The 16,655-nt window shown below is 42.9% G+C and overlaps 1 protein-coding gene across 6 annotated transcripts in view; it reads right to left on the reverse strand.

Annotated features, from left to right (window-relative positions):
* The window catches only part of PRMT7 (protein arginine methyltransferase 7), a 45,322-nt gene that overhangs the window by 21,918 nt on the left and 6,749 nt on the right, over positions 1-16,655 (reverse strand). For all 6 annotated transcript variants that reach the window (XM_072731634.1, XM_026011555.2, XM_072731633.1 and 3 more), the window contains exons 4-5: positions 9,356-9,505; positions 4,324-4,432 (exon numbers count right to left, since the gene is read on the reverse strand). In XM_072731634.1, coding sequence (XP_072587735.1) covers positions 4,324-4,432; positions 9,356-9,505 — 259 coding nt within the window. The remainder of the gene's footprint in view (positions 1-4,323; positions 4,433-9,355; positions 9,506-16,655) is intronic.

Genomic DNA, 16,655 nt, shown 5'->3' on the forward strand with positions numbered 1-16,655 from the left:
AGTCATCTCAGCTGTAAAACAAGGGTAATGAGATCTACTCCAGGTAGTGTGGTTATGGCAGCAAAGGTAAAAAACTGTCCACTTTCAAGAGTACCCTTGTGCTCAATGGCAGAAAGCCGTGAAAGGAGACTTACAAGAAATATCTATTTCTTGGCACAGAGCCCACCCTCTGATATCACGCCAAACTCAAACAGAAATACTCTGTCCCAAACTGCACCTCACCCCTACATATCTGCTTCTTCCTCTGATGCCTCTGCCTCAGTGGATGGCACCACCAATCACAGAGTCCTGAAACCTGGGCATCATTCGCCAGCTCCAGGAGAGCAGGGCCCCCGCCTGCTCTGCTCACCATTTTACCCCAATGCCTAGAACAACGTCTAGCACCCAGGAATAGTCAGCAAACATTAGCTGAATTCTTGATTCCTCCTTCTCTGTCACCCTACACCGTCACCAAGCCCTGCCAATTTTACCTCCTGAATAATTATTAAGCCAATTATGTAACTTAAATGATTGTCTAATTTGCTTCAAATAAACAGCTTTATGATCACCTGAATCTCAACAAACACTCCTGAGAGCCAGGCATCTAGCATATTGAGTGTGAATGGAGAAGGTACAGTGGGAGCCTGAGGAGAGTGATTACCCCAGTGCCTCCTGGGTCTCTGCCACACTACTAGATGGGAAGAACGCTTCTCCCTAAGTTAGCTATAACATAACTGGGATCAGACTTACCCATTCATTGTAATCAACGAGAAAACCAGCCAAAATACATGAAACAAGTTTTTTCAGATGTTGAACAAGAGGAAATGCAATTTGTTCCCCAAGAAGAGAAACAGAGTGACCCCTACAACTGCTCTGGCTTTCTGCCAGTAAGTACTTTCCAGGCTGCTATAGGGAGCAAGAGACCAAGTGGAATGTAGCAGTCTTGCTGAGGTAAGGCGATAGCAACTGGAGTTGAGGGAGTGCAGGTGGCTGGGATTTGTAGGGGAGGTACCAGAGAGGATGTTACACAGAAAAGGGGCTTCAGAAATCTGCAGAGCTCCCATGAAACTTCTTGTTGAATATACTCACACACACAGAAGACAAGACTGTAGAAAGCCAGACAAAGGATGACCATACCATGTAGATAGAAACCAAACAATTTCCAGAGCTCACAGAGGACTGGGAAACATTCTAGTAGTTCCAATCAACCAGCACCCAGAGATCCCAGAAAAGCCATGCTGTACTAGTATGACCCATGTAGTCTTGGAACAATGGTTTTCAACAGGGAGTGATTTTGTCCTCACCCCCAGGACATTTGGCAATGTCTGGAGACATTTTTGGTTGGCACAAAATGATGGAGGGGAAGGGGGCACTAGGTGCTATACTGGCTTCTACTGGTTAGAAGCCAGAAATAAACATACTACAATACACAGGACAGCTCCTTCCAACAAAGAATTACCAAGCCCAAAATGTAAACAATGTCACTGTTGAGAAACCCTCACTTAGGGGCACTTAGGCTGGCTCAGTCAGTGGAGCATGCAACTCTTGATCTTGGGGTTGTGAGTTTGAGGCCCATCTTGGGTGAAGAGAAAAAAATTAAAATCTTCAAAAATAAAATCTTTAAGGGGCACCTGGGGGTCTCATCCAGTTAAGTATCTGCCTTCAGCTCAGGTCATGATCTCAGGGGCCTGGGATCAAGCCCTCACATCGGACTCTCTGCTCAGAGGGGAGTCTGCTTCTCCCTTTCACTCTCCCTGTGCCCTCCCTTTCTCTCTCAAATAAATAAAATCTTAAAAAAAACAAAAAACAAAACAAAACAAAAAACCCTGTCTTAAAGCTTTTTTTTTTTTTTTTTTTTTGAGAGTTGGGGCAAATAGGGTAGTGGGAGGGAGGGAGGTAGAGAAGGAGAGAGAGAGAGAATCCTAAGCAAGCTCCACACCCAGCACAGCCTGATGCAGAATGCCCCAACTTAAAGCTATTCAAACCCTGTTCCAACAAAATTTAAAAACAAGCCCTGAAAGGGTGGCTCAGGAGGTTAAGCATCCAACTCTTGATTTTGGCTCAGGTCATGATCTCAGGGTTGTGAGACTGAGTCCCACATCAGGCTTCGTCCTGGGATTCTATCTCATAAAACAAAATAAAACAAACAAAAAAACACAACCCCTGAGAAGATCAAAATGATTTGCCAGTAGCCCAATTACATGGCAAACAAAGTTTTTCTTTTTTAAAGATTATTTATTCATTCATTCATTCATTCATTCATTCATTCATTCATTCATGAGAGACAGAGAGAGAGAGATGCAGAGACATAGGCACAGGGAGAGCCTGATGCAGGACTCAATCCCAGGACCCCAGGATCATGACCTGCCTGAGCCAAAAGCAGGCACTCAACCACTGAGCCACTCAGGTGACCCGGCAAACAAAGTTTTTAAAGGAAGACAATAAACTCTGATTCTCAGCAATGCAAAACTCCCAATATACACTGCATCCAAATAAAAATTACTAGATTCCTGGGTTGAGTCCCACATCGGGCTTCCTGCATGGAGTTTGCTTCTCCCTCTGTGACTCTGCCTCTCTCTCTGTGTCTCTCATGAATAAATAAATAAAGACCTAACCATGAAGCTATCCATGTCCATCAGTAGCTGAAGGGATGAATGAAGGTATACACACAAATGCAACAGAAGAGAACGAACTCTTGATCCACAATATGTGGATGAAACCCAAAAGCATTATAATACAGAAAAGAAAGCAGGCACAAAAGAGTACCCATGGGGATCCCTGGGTGGCGCAGCGGTTTGGCGCCTGCCTTTGGCCCAGGGCGCGATCCTGGAGACCCGGGATCGAATCCCACATCGGGCTCCCGGTGCATGGAGCCTGCTTCTCCCTCTGCCTGTGTTTCTGCCTCTCTCTCTCTCTCTCTCTCTGTGCGACTATCATAAATTAAAAAATAAAAATTAAAAAAAAATTAAAAAAAAAAAGAGTACCCATGGATAATTTCACTTATTCAAAATTCTAGAAAAGGGAGATCTAATATGTATTGAAGAAAGCAGATCAGTGGGTGTCTACAGTCAGCAATATGGAGGCAACCGGCTGTAAAGCATCATGAGGAATCTCTTTGTACATGATAAAGACATTCTACAATCTTGATTACAAAAGAGGTCCCAAGTGTGTTTACATTTGTCCAAACTCATGAACCTATATACTTAAGAGAGATGCCTTTTTAAAAAAGATTTTATTTACTTAAAAGAGAGAGGGGCGATCCCTGGGTGGCTCAGCGGTTTAGCACCTGCCTTTGGCCCAGGGCGTGATCCTGGGGACCCAGGATCGAGTCCCATGTCAGGCTCCGTGCATGGAGCCTGCTTCTCCCTCTGCCTCTGCCTCTGCCTCTCTCTCTGTGTCTCTCATGAATAAGTAAATAAAATCTTAAAAAAAAAAAAGAGAGAGAGAGAGAGAGCCAGAGAGCATGAGCATGGAGGGGAGGGAGAAACAGTTCTCCACAAACAGGGAACCAGACTTGGGGGGCTCGATCCCAGGACCCTGGGATCATGACCCGAGTTGAAGGCAGATGCTTAACCGACTGAGCCAGCCAGGCAACCCCAGATGCACTCATTTTATGAAAATTTATCTGAATAGCACTGATTAGAAAGTGGGATAATAATTTTTATACTCTTTTGCATTATGTTTCAAAAATAAAGGGGACACTAATCCCTTCTTTGTGCATGTTTCAGTTCCTCCATTAAAAGCATTTTTTTAATTAAGTGGAACAAAAATGTTGACCTTTTTTATATATACATGCTTCCTTCTAAAATACTGCATTTTTAAAAACTCTGATGATATCCACATTCCAGAAGTTTCTTTTGCAAATCTTTCCACTGTGCTCCCCAGGTATCAGTGGCATGTGAACATTTTAGAAGTCTGATTCAAACACCTAGACTATAAAAAATATTCTCAAAACCTGGAGGGACTTTGCCATACAGGCAAATATCATGTTGGATGCTATAGTAGGATGTTAGCACTAAGCAAATCTCTTTCTGTCATCTACTTAGTTTCATTTCCACCTGATGAAATTGAAAACTCAGAGAGCTAGGTCACATAAGAATTCGAACGTGCTTAAAGCAAAAGGAAGTTTCATTTGTACTACCACTGTTGAACATAATTAGCTCTGATTTACTCACTGCTGATTTAACTAGCAAAGAAGCAAAGTGCTTATCTTAGGACCACATAGAGAGACTCCGTTTTTCTGAGATTACCTGAAAACATTTATTCCACGTAATCAGAATAAACCTTTTCTTCTCTCCTTCGAGAATAAGTAAAGCTTTCAAAAACACTATGTGTTAATCTTACCTGGCCCTACGGTCACCTCAGTGGAATGCTTGTTGATAATCTTAATTTTATCACTGAAGCCATTTTTCTCTACAATCTTCACAGCAGCATCAGCCATAGGCTTAAAAACCTAGAAATGAGAGCCAAAGCCCAAGTAAAAATGAACAATAAATTGAATAACATCCTGACACAAAATACCAGCAATATATGTCTTGCTAAAAGAAGTCTCCATTACAGAATTTTCTCCTAAATATATAAAATGTTGGGATCCCTCGGTGGCTCAGTGGTTGAGCATCTGCCTTTGGCTCAGTCGTGATCCCCGGGTCTTGGGATCGAGTCCCATGGGGAGCCTGCTTCTTCCTCTGCCTATGCCTCTGCCTCTCTCCCTGTGCCTCTCATGAATAAAATCTTAAAAATAAGGGCAGCCCCAGTGGCATAGTGGTTTAGCGCCGCCTGTAGCCTGGGGTGTGATCCTGGAGACCCAGGATTGAGTCCCACTTCAGGCTTCCTGCATGGAGCCTGCTTCTCCCTCTGTCTGTGTCTCTGACCCTCTCTCTGTGTGACTCTATGAATAAATAAACTAAATCTTTAAAATATATATATATAAATATATATAAAATGTACCTCTTAGTATATGATACAGCAAAATATACCTTTGGGTTGATCTGATCTAAATAAAAGAACTTTGGAACTTAAATATTTTATTCTCCAAATGTGTGTTATGAAAATGAATACAAATGGAAGACATTCTGCTGGGTTTACCTTGCAGGAATTAAACCTTACATGCCAGGCACACTGGAGAGGCAGGGCTTCCCAAGGAGGCTGCACTACCCGACAGGGACGGCAGGTGGCAGTGCACCACATTAGAGGAAGGTCGGAAGGGGACGTGCCTCACAAAACCATGAACCTGGGACCCGGGGCAGGACAGGTCCTGTCCTTGCCAGAGGAAAAGTGAGACTGTTATGGTATTAGTCGTTAAGTTGGACAGGCATCAGTTCAAAACTCTCAAATCCCCGCTGCTAGCAGAATACAGCTAGTCTTTTATCGTATTCGAGGCCCTCCATAATACAAACCCCCTTACTTCCTCCAGCCTTATTCCCCTTCCCCCCTACCCTCACCCATGACTGATGCTGCAGCCACACTGATCTCACTGTGCACTAGGCAAGCCTGAGCCTTCTCTGCTCTACCTCCACCTGCCAAAGCAAACCCTACCTTCCAAGGCAGCACATATCCCCTCTTCTCCAGAAGTCTTCCTAAACCTCTCACATGTCCCTAAACACAAGTCCCTCCAATTCTTACTTCCTAGCCTGCCTAATTTATTTATTTTTTTAAGATTTTATTTATTTATTCATGGGGGGGGGGGGGGAGGCAGAGTCATAGAGGAAGAAGCAAGCTCCAAGCAGGGAGCCCGATGTGGGACTCGATCCCAGGACTCCAGGATCACGCCCTGAGCCAAAGGCAGATGCTTAACCACTGAGCCACCCAGGCGTTCCCCAATTTATTTTTTTAAGATTTTATTTATTTGAGAGTAAGCGAGCAAGAGCATGAGCAGGGTAGAGGCAGACTCCCCCCCCTGAGCAGGGAGCCCGATGTGGGGCTTGATCCCAGGACCCTGGGATCATGACCTGAGCTAAAGGCAGATGCTTAACTGACTGAGCCACCCAGGCGCTCCTAGCCTGCCCAATTTAGACTGCAAAGCTCCAACCACAACAGCACATAAAACATTACAGATATACATGCGGCCACACCCACAGAGTGGAAATAGAACAAACTGATAAACTGGTCACAACAACACTGCCATTTTTTCTAAGTCCTTTTCTGCATTGTCTGTATTTTCTACCATGAACACATATTAGTTTTATTATAATCAAGGGGAAATGCTATATTCTTCTGTAAAGAATACATATGTGCTTAGCTAGGAAAAGAAATCTTCACAATCTGTTTCAAATTATTTCTAGGATCTATCTCGATGTTTTTAGATGTAGTTTGGGGGCCTCATACCCTCAGTTCTCACCCATCACTTTGCCTCCATCCCAAAGTATCACAAGTTCATGTCATCCCCTTGGCCCTCTTGCCTCTTGACAATGTCACTCATCTCCTCTGCTGACCCTTCAGGCTCTGACATTCGCAGTCTCCTCCTCAGCCACCAAGAACTCAAGATCTCACCCAGAACATTTCTTTCTGGAATGGTCCCTGAAGGTGACTTCCCAACATCATTCTGTGTATTCTCCTGCCCCTCCAGTCAGTTTGGGGGACTGGCCTTCTTCCAAATGGTATGTGCACCTGACTGGTCTATGGGTAACTGAATCTTTCAGGCCAGGTCAATGAGGTAACTTAAACAGTATTTAACCTTATTCTGGCCAATGATACCACAAGGAGAGGTGTGCTGGAGATTCCTGAGAAAGTTATTCTTGCTCTTAAAAAGGAGGGGGAAAAAAGTGAGAAAAGCAGGACCATGCTTTATTTTCAAAGCATCTGCCACAGAAATTACTGCACCTAATATACCTTCCCAAAATATTCCTTACTTTTCAAATGTATTAACAGAGAAGTTTAGGGGCACCTGCGTAGCTCAGTGGTTGAGCATCCAACTTTGGCTCAGATCGTGATCCCAGAGTTCTGGGATTGAGTCCCACATAGGGCTTCTGCATGGAGCCTGCTCCTCCCTCTGCCTATGTCTCTGTTTCTCTGTGTCTTTCACTTAAATAAATAAAATCTTTTAAAAAGAGAGAGAGAGAGAGAGAGAGAGAGAGAGAGAAGTTTATAGTCAATGTCTATGATTTCTTATATTCCATCCACTCAATCCTACTACCCTGAAAATACCATCTAAAGGAGGCCACCTCCTTACTATCAACCCAACAGCCTCCTCTCAGTCCTCATCCAGCTCAGTTAGCTTCCTTACCCACACTAATATAAGGGACAACACACACTTAAATCTAAGTTGATTAAAACCGAATGAAATTTAAAAACTCAGTTCCCCAGTCTTACAAGTCGCACCGCAAGTGCTAAGCAGCCATATGTAGCTAGGGACCACGGTATTGGTCAGCATAGCTATAAAAGATATTCAGCATCACAGAAAGTGATTGGACTCTGCTGCTCTAGAACATCCACACTTGCTGACCATTCCCTCTTTCCTGTGATTTCCATGCAATCTGTCCCCTCTTGGCTTCCACTTCTGCCCTCTGGGATCTCTTTATGTCTGTCTGAACTTGACTTTACTGGCCACTCTTCTTCTCTCAGAGATATGGGTTCTCAGGTTTGCCCATCTTATTCTACTCTTTCCTTTGACAATCACACATTCTCCCATCAAAGCTACCATCGTAGAGTGAGCACAATTAGAAACCGTAGACCAAGTCTCCAGGTCTAGCTCTTTTTTTTTTTTTTTAAGATTTTATTTATTTGTCAAAGAGAGAACACAAGCAGGGGGACGGCAGGTAGAGAGAGAAAAAGCAGGATCCCCGCTGAGCAAGGAGCTCAATGTGGGACTTGATCCCCAGGGTCTGGGGATCATGACCCGAGAAGCAGCCAAATGCTTAACCATTTAAGCCAACCCGGGATCAGGCCTAGTTCTATTTATTAATTGTGAGATTAAGTCTTTAACCTCTGTGGGTCCTAGTTTCTTCATCTGTAAAGTAAGGATAATAGAATTTACTTAAGGCTAACTAAGGCAATCATACTAAAACAGATGCCTTCACATCTGCTTTAAAATCTTCATGACGCCCAAAAAGGCCAAGAAATGACTCAATGTTTTTATGAAGTTCTCAGGCAAGTGCACAGTCATACACACACACATACACACACACACACACACACACACACACACCTCACTCTCAGGACTTCCATGGAAACCTGAAGCCCACTATTCCTACTTTAGGTTAAGAACTAACTCAGGATATGGGACTTTGGAGTATGTATGTATGTTTGTATGTATTTATTTATTTTGGAATCTTTATCGTAGCACTCGGGTCCTCCATAGTCTGGCTACAACCTATCTTTCTGGATTTCTACCATGACACCGTTAGCCATGAGTCTAGACAACATAACATGGTATTCCTTCAGCCTAAAATGTCCACCTTCCTAGATCATGAGCATCACATTGTAGGAATGGTGGGTAGGGAGCTGGAAAGAGTCTGAATAGAATGAATACTCCTGCTACCTTCAGACCTTATGTGAGAAAGCAAAAAACTTCTATCTTGTTTAAGCCACTGTTATTTTGAGACTTTGTTATTTGCAACTCAATCACCACACAAACCAAATTTGTAGGAAAAGTGTTTAAATACATGACACCTTGGGGATCCCTGGGTGGCCCAGCGGTTTAGCACCTGCCTTTGGCCCAGGGCGCGATCCTGGAGTCCTGGGATCAAGTCCCATGTCAGGCTCCCAGCATGGAGCCTGCTTCTCCCTCCTCCTGTGTCTCTGCCCCCCTCTCTCTCTCTCTCTCTCTATCTCTCTAAAATAAATAAATAAATAAATAAATAAATAAATAAATAAATAAATAAATAACACCTCTTCCCAAAAGCTGGGAAGAACATACATCAGAGTTTTAACAATGGTTAACTAAGTTAACACACTATTTTACATTTATGATATTTCCTAGACTGGAATGCATTATTTACATTAATCAGAAAAACAACATATGTTTAATGTTTTATTAAACACCCAATTCTTGACAAACATACTAAGATAGCTAGCTCTGTGGGGACATTTAAGCTAGCAGATCTCAACCTCAGTGCAGAGTCAAAATTCCCAATGCCCAGGTCCCATCCCAGAACAACTGAATTAAAACAAAGGGAAAGGATGCAATTAGGCATCAGTATTTTTTGAAGCTTCTTAGTGATTCTGATATGCAGCCAAAACTGAGAACTGCTGTTTACCAAGGAGAAAACAAGTCCCTGAAGGAAGGAATTGTGTCTGATTCATCTCCATATCCTAGAACCTGGCCCTGTGCTTGGGCACAATGAACACTCCTTGAATGTCTGCGAACAAACGGATAGACAAGGTGCATGAGGGACTTTCGAAATAAGACACAGGACACACAGTGAAGAGCATAGCTCACCTCAATGGCATAGCAGAAGTCAGCCCCTGCCGTGACCGCCATCATTGACAAGAGTCCTGTGCCAGTGCCAATGTCAAGAACCAAGGCCTTCTGTCCTCTGGCCTTCATCCTGCTCACGGCAGCCCGGATACCTTGATAATATTTTATATTCTAAGAGAAACAGAGAAACCGCTGTCACTTAATACCAGTTACTATAAATAAATGGAAAGTTCTTTGTTTAGTCTGGGAGTCATGGCTAGCAGCAACAGTGTTAAGTCATGATCCCACGGCTTTCTGGCCCCTCAACGAACAGCACTGGGAGCTGAGTCAGGCAGGTCCTGCGAGACTCCAAGAGCATGGGGTCAGCCTCTTGCCCTTTATTTGGCAACTGTCCCTCCCCTCCACACCCAATTCTCTTCAGTACTCTGCTTAGAGGGGCTGGGGCTCTGCCAACCACATTCTCCTTTTCCAGCTATTCGGTATGAACAACAAGGAAACTAGAGGGTGGCAACCGGCATTGGGGAGAAAATTCGTTCCTTCCCAAATGGTTGCTGCTTTCATCAGGGTCCTCCTGAAGTGGGGGCTGGCTCCAGTGCCAACTCATCTCCTTCCTTTCCTCACCAGCCGCCTTGGGCCCCTTGGACAGCAGCCGCACTCAAGCAGCTGCCCCTCTGAGAGCTGAGCACCAGCCACAGGACCTCTTCTCCACACTTCAGGGCTCAAGAATGTCACTCTTCTCTCGGGTTTCCTCAGTCCTAGGCAACGTGGCTGCTTCCCGCAATTACTACCACGAGGTAACTTTCCTGCTCGCGTCCCAGGCCTCCCACATCTGTTACCAATTCCCTCTGCTGAAAGAGTAACCTGGCCTAGGGCTTCCTTACTGGACTCTAATTCACACGTTCCTTGTCTACAAAATAATCCCCTCCTCAGGAAATCATTTCTTTGTTTTTAGTTCAGGTACTTAGTAGCTTAAACAGATACGTTTTCCAACTGTAACAGTTTGGCCTCAATAGGTATCCTGACTCTTCTGTCAAAAATAACTAATAATGATGGGGAAAATACTTGCAAATCTCTTTTAGTGCACTAATGAGCTGGCAAGTTAGTAAGAAACATTAAGAGGCCAAAACACCTGGAAGTCGATTCCCAGCCCCCCAACTGAGCCTTAAAATGATGGCCCAAAATAAATAAAATAAAAAAAAAAAAAAAAAAAAAAAAAGGGATCCCTGGGTGGCACAGCGGTTTGGCGCCTGCCTTTGGCCCAGGGCGCGATCCTGGAGACCCGGGATCGAATCCCACATCAGGCTCCCGGTGCATGGAGCCTGCTTCTCCCTCTGCCTGTGTCTCTGCCTGTTTCTCTCTCTCTGTATGACTATCATAAATAAATAAAAAAAAAAAAAAAAAAAAAAAATGATGGCCCAACAGGCTGACACCTTGATCACAGCCTGCCAGGGACCCACAGCCCAGGTGCATAGTGAAGCTGAGCCAGATTTCGAACTCGCAGAAATACGGAGATAGTAACTCTCCTCAGCCATTAAATTTGGGGATAATTTGTTATGCAACAATACATAACTAATATAGGACTGGTAACAAAAGGACAATATTCTCTGACCTAAGTGCAATCAAGTTACATATCTCAGTAACAAAAATATAAATATTCTAAAGAAAAAGATTTTTGAACATTGAGAAACTCTAAAATCACAGATAAAAGACTAAATCAAAAGAATTAGAAACTATCTGTAACTGAATTTTTTAAAATTACATATCAAAATTCGGGGGATAGCTAAAAGCAATATTTAGAGAGAAATATATTAGAAAAGACAAAGTAATCATCCACCTCAAAAAAATTAAAAAGAGGACTACAACATAACCTCCAGACCAGCAGATGAATAAAAATAATAAAACACAAAAATTAGCTAACTAGGGAATACAGAGATTTTATAGGACTTTTTAATAAAAATTATTTCAAAAATCTAATAAAATTAACGAACCTCTGCTAAGTCCAAAAAAAAAAAAAAAAAAAGTGGGGGAGAAAAAGAAGTGACCAAAAACTGGAAATGGGGAGCTGGAACATGGTATTGGTATATATGTGGCAGGTATTAGAAATTAAAGATTACAAACAGGGGTGCCTGGGTGGCTCAGTCGGTTAAGCATCTGCCTTAGGCTCCCAGAGTTCTGGGATTGGCCTGCATTGGCCTACCTGCTCAGTGGGGAGTCTGCTTCTCCCTCTGCCATTCCCCCTGCTTGTGCTCTCTCACTCTCTGTGTCAAATAAAATCTTTTTTTAAAAAAGGCTATGAACAACTTCTTAGCAAATAAAATTCCTTTTTTTTTTTTTTTTTTTTTAAAGATTCTATTTATTTACTCATCAGACACAGAGAGAGAGAGGCAGAGACATGGGCAGAGGGAGAAGCAGGCTTCCTGTGGGGAGCCAGATGCGGGACTTGATCCCATGACCCGGGATCATGCCCTGAGCCAAAGGCAGACACTCAACCACTGAGCCACCCAGGCATCCCAGTAAACAAATTTTTAAAAAATCAGACGAAGTAGACTTTATACTGGCAATTCAATGCAACACACTTGAACAAGAAAAAGGTGAAATACGGTCTAGAAAGAAAGAAAATTGTTGTTATTCACACATGAATGTCTATGAAAACCCAAAATACCTACAGACAACTTCTGCCACTAAGTAAACTTAAAAAAAAAACAATTAATAAAAACCAAATGAAATTTTATGTATCAGCAACAGCCTTTAAAACATTGGCAAAGGGGCAGCTCAGCGGTTTAGCGCCGCCTTCAGACTGGGGCGTGATCCTGGAGACCCGGGATCGAGTCCTATGTCGGGCTCCCTGCATGAAGCCTGTTTCTCCCTCTGCCTGTGTCTCTGCGTCTCTCTCTCTCTGTGTCTCTCATAAATAGATAAAATCTTAAAAAAAAAAAAAAAAAAAACCATGGGCAAAGGGAAGGATTTCTTAAACAAGAGATAAAAGGGGCAGCCTGGGTGGCTCAGTGGTTTAGCGCCACCTTCAGCCCAGGGCATGATCCTGGAGTCCTGGGATCGAGTCCCACATCGGGCTCCCTGAGTGGAGCCTGCTTCTCCCTCTACCTATGTCTCTGCCCCTCTCTCTCTCTCTCTGTCTCTCATGAATAAATAAAATCTTAAAAAAAAAAAAAGATATGAAAGAGTACCATCCAATAAAGGACATATAAAATAAATGACATTAAATTTAAGAACTTGCATTTTTCAGGTAAAAAAACAACCCAAAACTAAGACACCTACAATACATGTAACTGACAAATGATCAGCACCCAAAATATATAAAGAACTCCTGTAAATTACCAATTCATAAAAGAGGAAATATGAAAAGCCAATGAACAAACAAAAAGAGCTCATATTCAGTAGTATTAATTCATACCTACCAGAATGACAAAAATGTAAAAACTGGTTAAAACCAAATACTAGCAAGGGTGTGAAACAATAAGAACTATCATGCACAAGTATGAGAATATAAAGTGGCATGACCAGTTTGAGAAAGAATTTGACATTATCTAGTAAAGCTGAACAAACCTCACTGGCAGCAACTCCGTTCTTAGGTATACACAACCTAGAGAAAAGTATGCACATGCACCAGAGTACAGTTACTGGAACGTTTTAGCAGCACTACTTACAACAGCAGCACTACTTACAAGCAAGGTCGACCAACAGAACAGCTAAGTAATGATATAGTCATACAATGGAATCTATACAGCAGTGAAAATGAATGAACTACAGGTACATGCAAAATGGAATCTCAAAAATAATAGTAAGCAAAGAGGCAAGTCATAAAGTATAAACACAGTATGACTCCATTATATAAAGTTCAAAAACAAGCAAAACTAAGAATTTACTTTTTAATACACACTAGGTGGTAAAACTATAAAGAAAAGCAAGAGAGTGGTTGATATAAAATTCAAGAGAGTGGAAGCTTGTGGGGGGAGGGAAAGGAATATCATGCAGGGGCACAGAGGGAATTCTGAATAGTGTTCTATTTCTTAAGCTGAGTGGTAAGTCTATGAGCATCTATTTTATTATTCATTTTTATTTTTTAAAGATTTTATTTACTTCAGAGAGACAAAGTATGCATGAGCAGAAGGGGCAGAGGCAGAAGGAGAGGGAGAAGTAGACCCCCTGCTGAGCAGGAGCTCAATGCAGGGCTCAATCCAGGGCTCTGGTATCATGACCTGAGCCAAAGGCAGATGCTTGAACTGACTGAGCCACCCAGGTACCCCTACTATTCTTTTTTAAACCATACGTACACATATTATACTCTTCTGTATGTCTGTCACAATAAAATAGATTTGAAAGAATAAGAATGGTACCAGATCTTGGGCAGCCCGGGTGGCCCAGCGGTTTAGAGCCACCTTCAGCCCAGGGCCTGATCCTGGAGACCCAGGATCGAGTCCCACATCAGGCTCCCTGCATGGAGCCTGCTTCTCCCTCTGCCTGTGTCTCTGCTTCTCTCTCTCTCTTTCTCTGTGTGTCTCTCATGAATAAAATCTTAAACAAACAAAAAAGAATGGTACGAGACCTCAAAATAGTAGCACTGAACTCTAAAAGAAAATGGAGGGCAGCCCCGGTGGCGCAGCGGTTTGGCACCGCCTGCAGCCCGGGGCGTGATCCTGGAGACCCCGGATCGAGTCCCGCGTCGGGCTCCCTACATGGAGCCTGCTTCTCTCTCTGCCTCTCTCTCTGAATGAATAAATAAATAAATAAATCTTTAAAAAAGAAAGAAGGAAAGGAAAGAAAATGGAGGGCAGCGTCAGTGGCCCAGCAGTTTGGCGCCCCGGCTTTGGCCAGGGGTGTGGTCCTGGAGAACAAGGATGGAGTCCCATGTCGGGCTCCTTGCATGGAGCCTACTTCTCTCTCTGCCTGTCTCTGCCTCTCTCTCTCTGTGTCTCTCATGAATAAATAAATTAAATCTTAAAAAAAGAAAAAAAGAGAAGAAAAAATGGATAGGGGTACCTTGCTGGTTTAGTCAGTGGAGCATGCAACTCTTGATCTCAGGGCTATGAGTTCAATCTCCATGCTGGTTGTAGAAATTACTTAAAAATTAAATCATTTTTAAAAAGGTAAAAAATTTAAAAGTTTTTAAAAATGGATATTGTCAAAATTCTGATGGGAAGTGATTTCCAAACTAGAATCCATATTCAGCTTAACTCTTTTTTTTTTTATAGAATTAAACTCTTTTTTTTTTTTTTTTTTAAGGAAAAATCACGGCCCAGGGCGTGGGCCTGGAGTCCCGGGATCGAGTCCCACATCAGGCTCCCTGCACAGAGCCTGCTTCTCCCTCTGCCTGTGTCTCTGCCTATGTCTCTCTCTCTCCCTCTCTCTGTGTCTCTAATGAATCTTAAAATCTAAAAATCTCTAATGAATCTAAAATCTTAAAAAACAAACAAATATAGGAAGTTGGTAGTATAGTGGGGAGCACAGCTGCCTTCCAAACACAAGTACATCCCTCCTAAGCAGGGAGTGTGTGGCTTTCTGTGTGTGGCTGTGGGATAACAGAGGGAGAATAGAACTGGGACCTGGCCTGGGAGTTTCAGTACAGCCATGAGCTGATCACCTGAGAAACCTGGTTAGCACCATCCTCAACAGTAAACCATGGTCGGCATACCCTCCAATTAATGACACCCATTAAATTAGCTAAGGCTTTTTAAATACCCAATTTTGAAGCTACTCCAGGGAAACTGAAGCCCTCTTAAAACGCAATTTGGCAGTGTCTAACAAGAATCATATCTACATTCAAAACCCCTAGACTACACCAAAGGAGATATTCCAATGACAAGTAACTGCATGGAAATATGTTTGACATCATTAGTCATTAGAAAAAAATGGAAATTAAAACCAGGATTAAATGTATGTTTAACATATGGGCCCAGCAATTCCACATATAGATATATACCCAAAAGAGATGAAAATGTGTCCACACAGACTTGCATGTGAGTTTTCATACACAGGACTGCTACAACAGCCCAAACTGGCAACAATCCAAACATACATCAGCTGATAAATGGATAAAATAATGGAAAAATCTATATAATTGAATATGACTTAGCAATAGGAAGGGATGAATACTAAGACATATTCAACATGAGTGAACCTCAAAAACATGATGAAGAACATTATGTGTTCTTATGTGAAGAACACATAAGACTATCTCTCACATGATTTCATTTACATGAAATTTCCAGGAAAGGCAAAACTGCAATGACAGAAAGCTGGTCGGTGATTGCCTAGGGCTGAGACCTAGCACTGGGAGGTACTGCAAACAGGCAGGAGCTAATTTTATGAGGTAATAGAAGTGTTCTAAATAACGACAAAAGTAAGGCACCATGCAAAAGTACAGAGAAATTAGTTTACCTTGGCTGTGCCACTAACCAGCAAATTCTGACTCCGTTTCCTCATGGAGAGAATGGTGAGGAGGGGAAGCAGAAGTTAAAGTGGTAAATAACGAACAGTCGGGAACATTCCTCCAAGGAATTTGGATTTTACTTTGAAAGCAGTAAGAGAGGGATCCCTGGGTGGCGCAGCAGTTTAGCGCCTGCCTTTGGCCCAGGGCGCGATCCTGGAGACCCAGGATCGAATCCCACGTCAGGCTCCCAGTGCATGGGGCCTGCTTCTCCCTCTGCCTATGTCTCTGCCTCTCTCTCTCTCTGACTATCAAAAAAATAATAAATAAATAAATAAATAAATAAATAAGAAAGCAGTAAGAGACCACTGAGGACAGTGCTAAACCGGGTTCTCAGGGTTTTTGTTTTTAAAGATTTTATTTATTTATTCATGAGAGGCACACACAGAGAGAGGCAGAGACACAAGCAGAGGGAGAAGCAGGCTCCATGCAGGGAGGCCGATGTGGGACTCGATCCTGGAACTCCAGGATCACGCCCTGGGCCGAAGGCAGGCACTAAACCACTGAGCCACCCAGGTGTCCCTCTCAGGGTTTTAAGTAGAGGAAATACAGATTGGCGTTTCAGAAAGATCTCTTGGGCTGCTATGCAGAGAAAAAAAAAAAAAACAGAGGCTAACACTAATAAACGAGGTCTGAGCAGGCAGTGGAGTTGAAAGACCCATAGGATTTGATGACAGATTGCAGGCTCAGATGAGGAAAAGGGTGCCATCTTTCTGGCCTGCCGAATGAATGGATGGTAATGCCATTTGTCCAAACACCCTGGAAGCTGAGATAAAAAGGATCCTCTCTGCAGATGACACTAAAATCAGAGAGGCTCACAAGAATCCATTAAGAAGCCAAGACCATCAGGGCGCCTGGGTGGCCCAGTGGGTTAAG

The sequence above is a fragment of the Vulpes vulpes genome, chromosome 12 (genome assembly GCF_048418805.1).
Source record: "Vulpes vulpes isolate BD-2025 chromosome 12, VulVul3, whole genome shotgun sequence".
NCBI lineage: Eukaryota > Metazoa > Chordata > Mammalia > Carnivora > Canidae > Vulpes > Vulpes vulpes.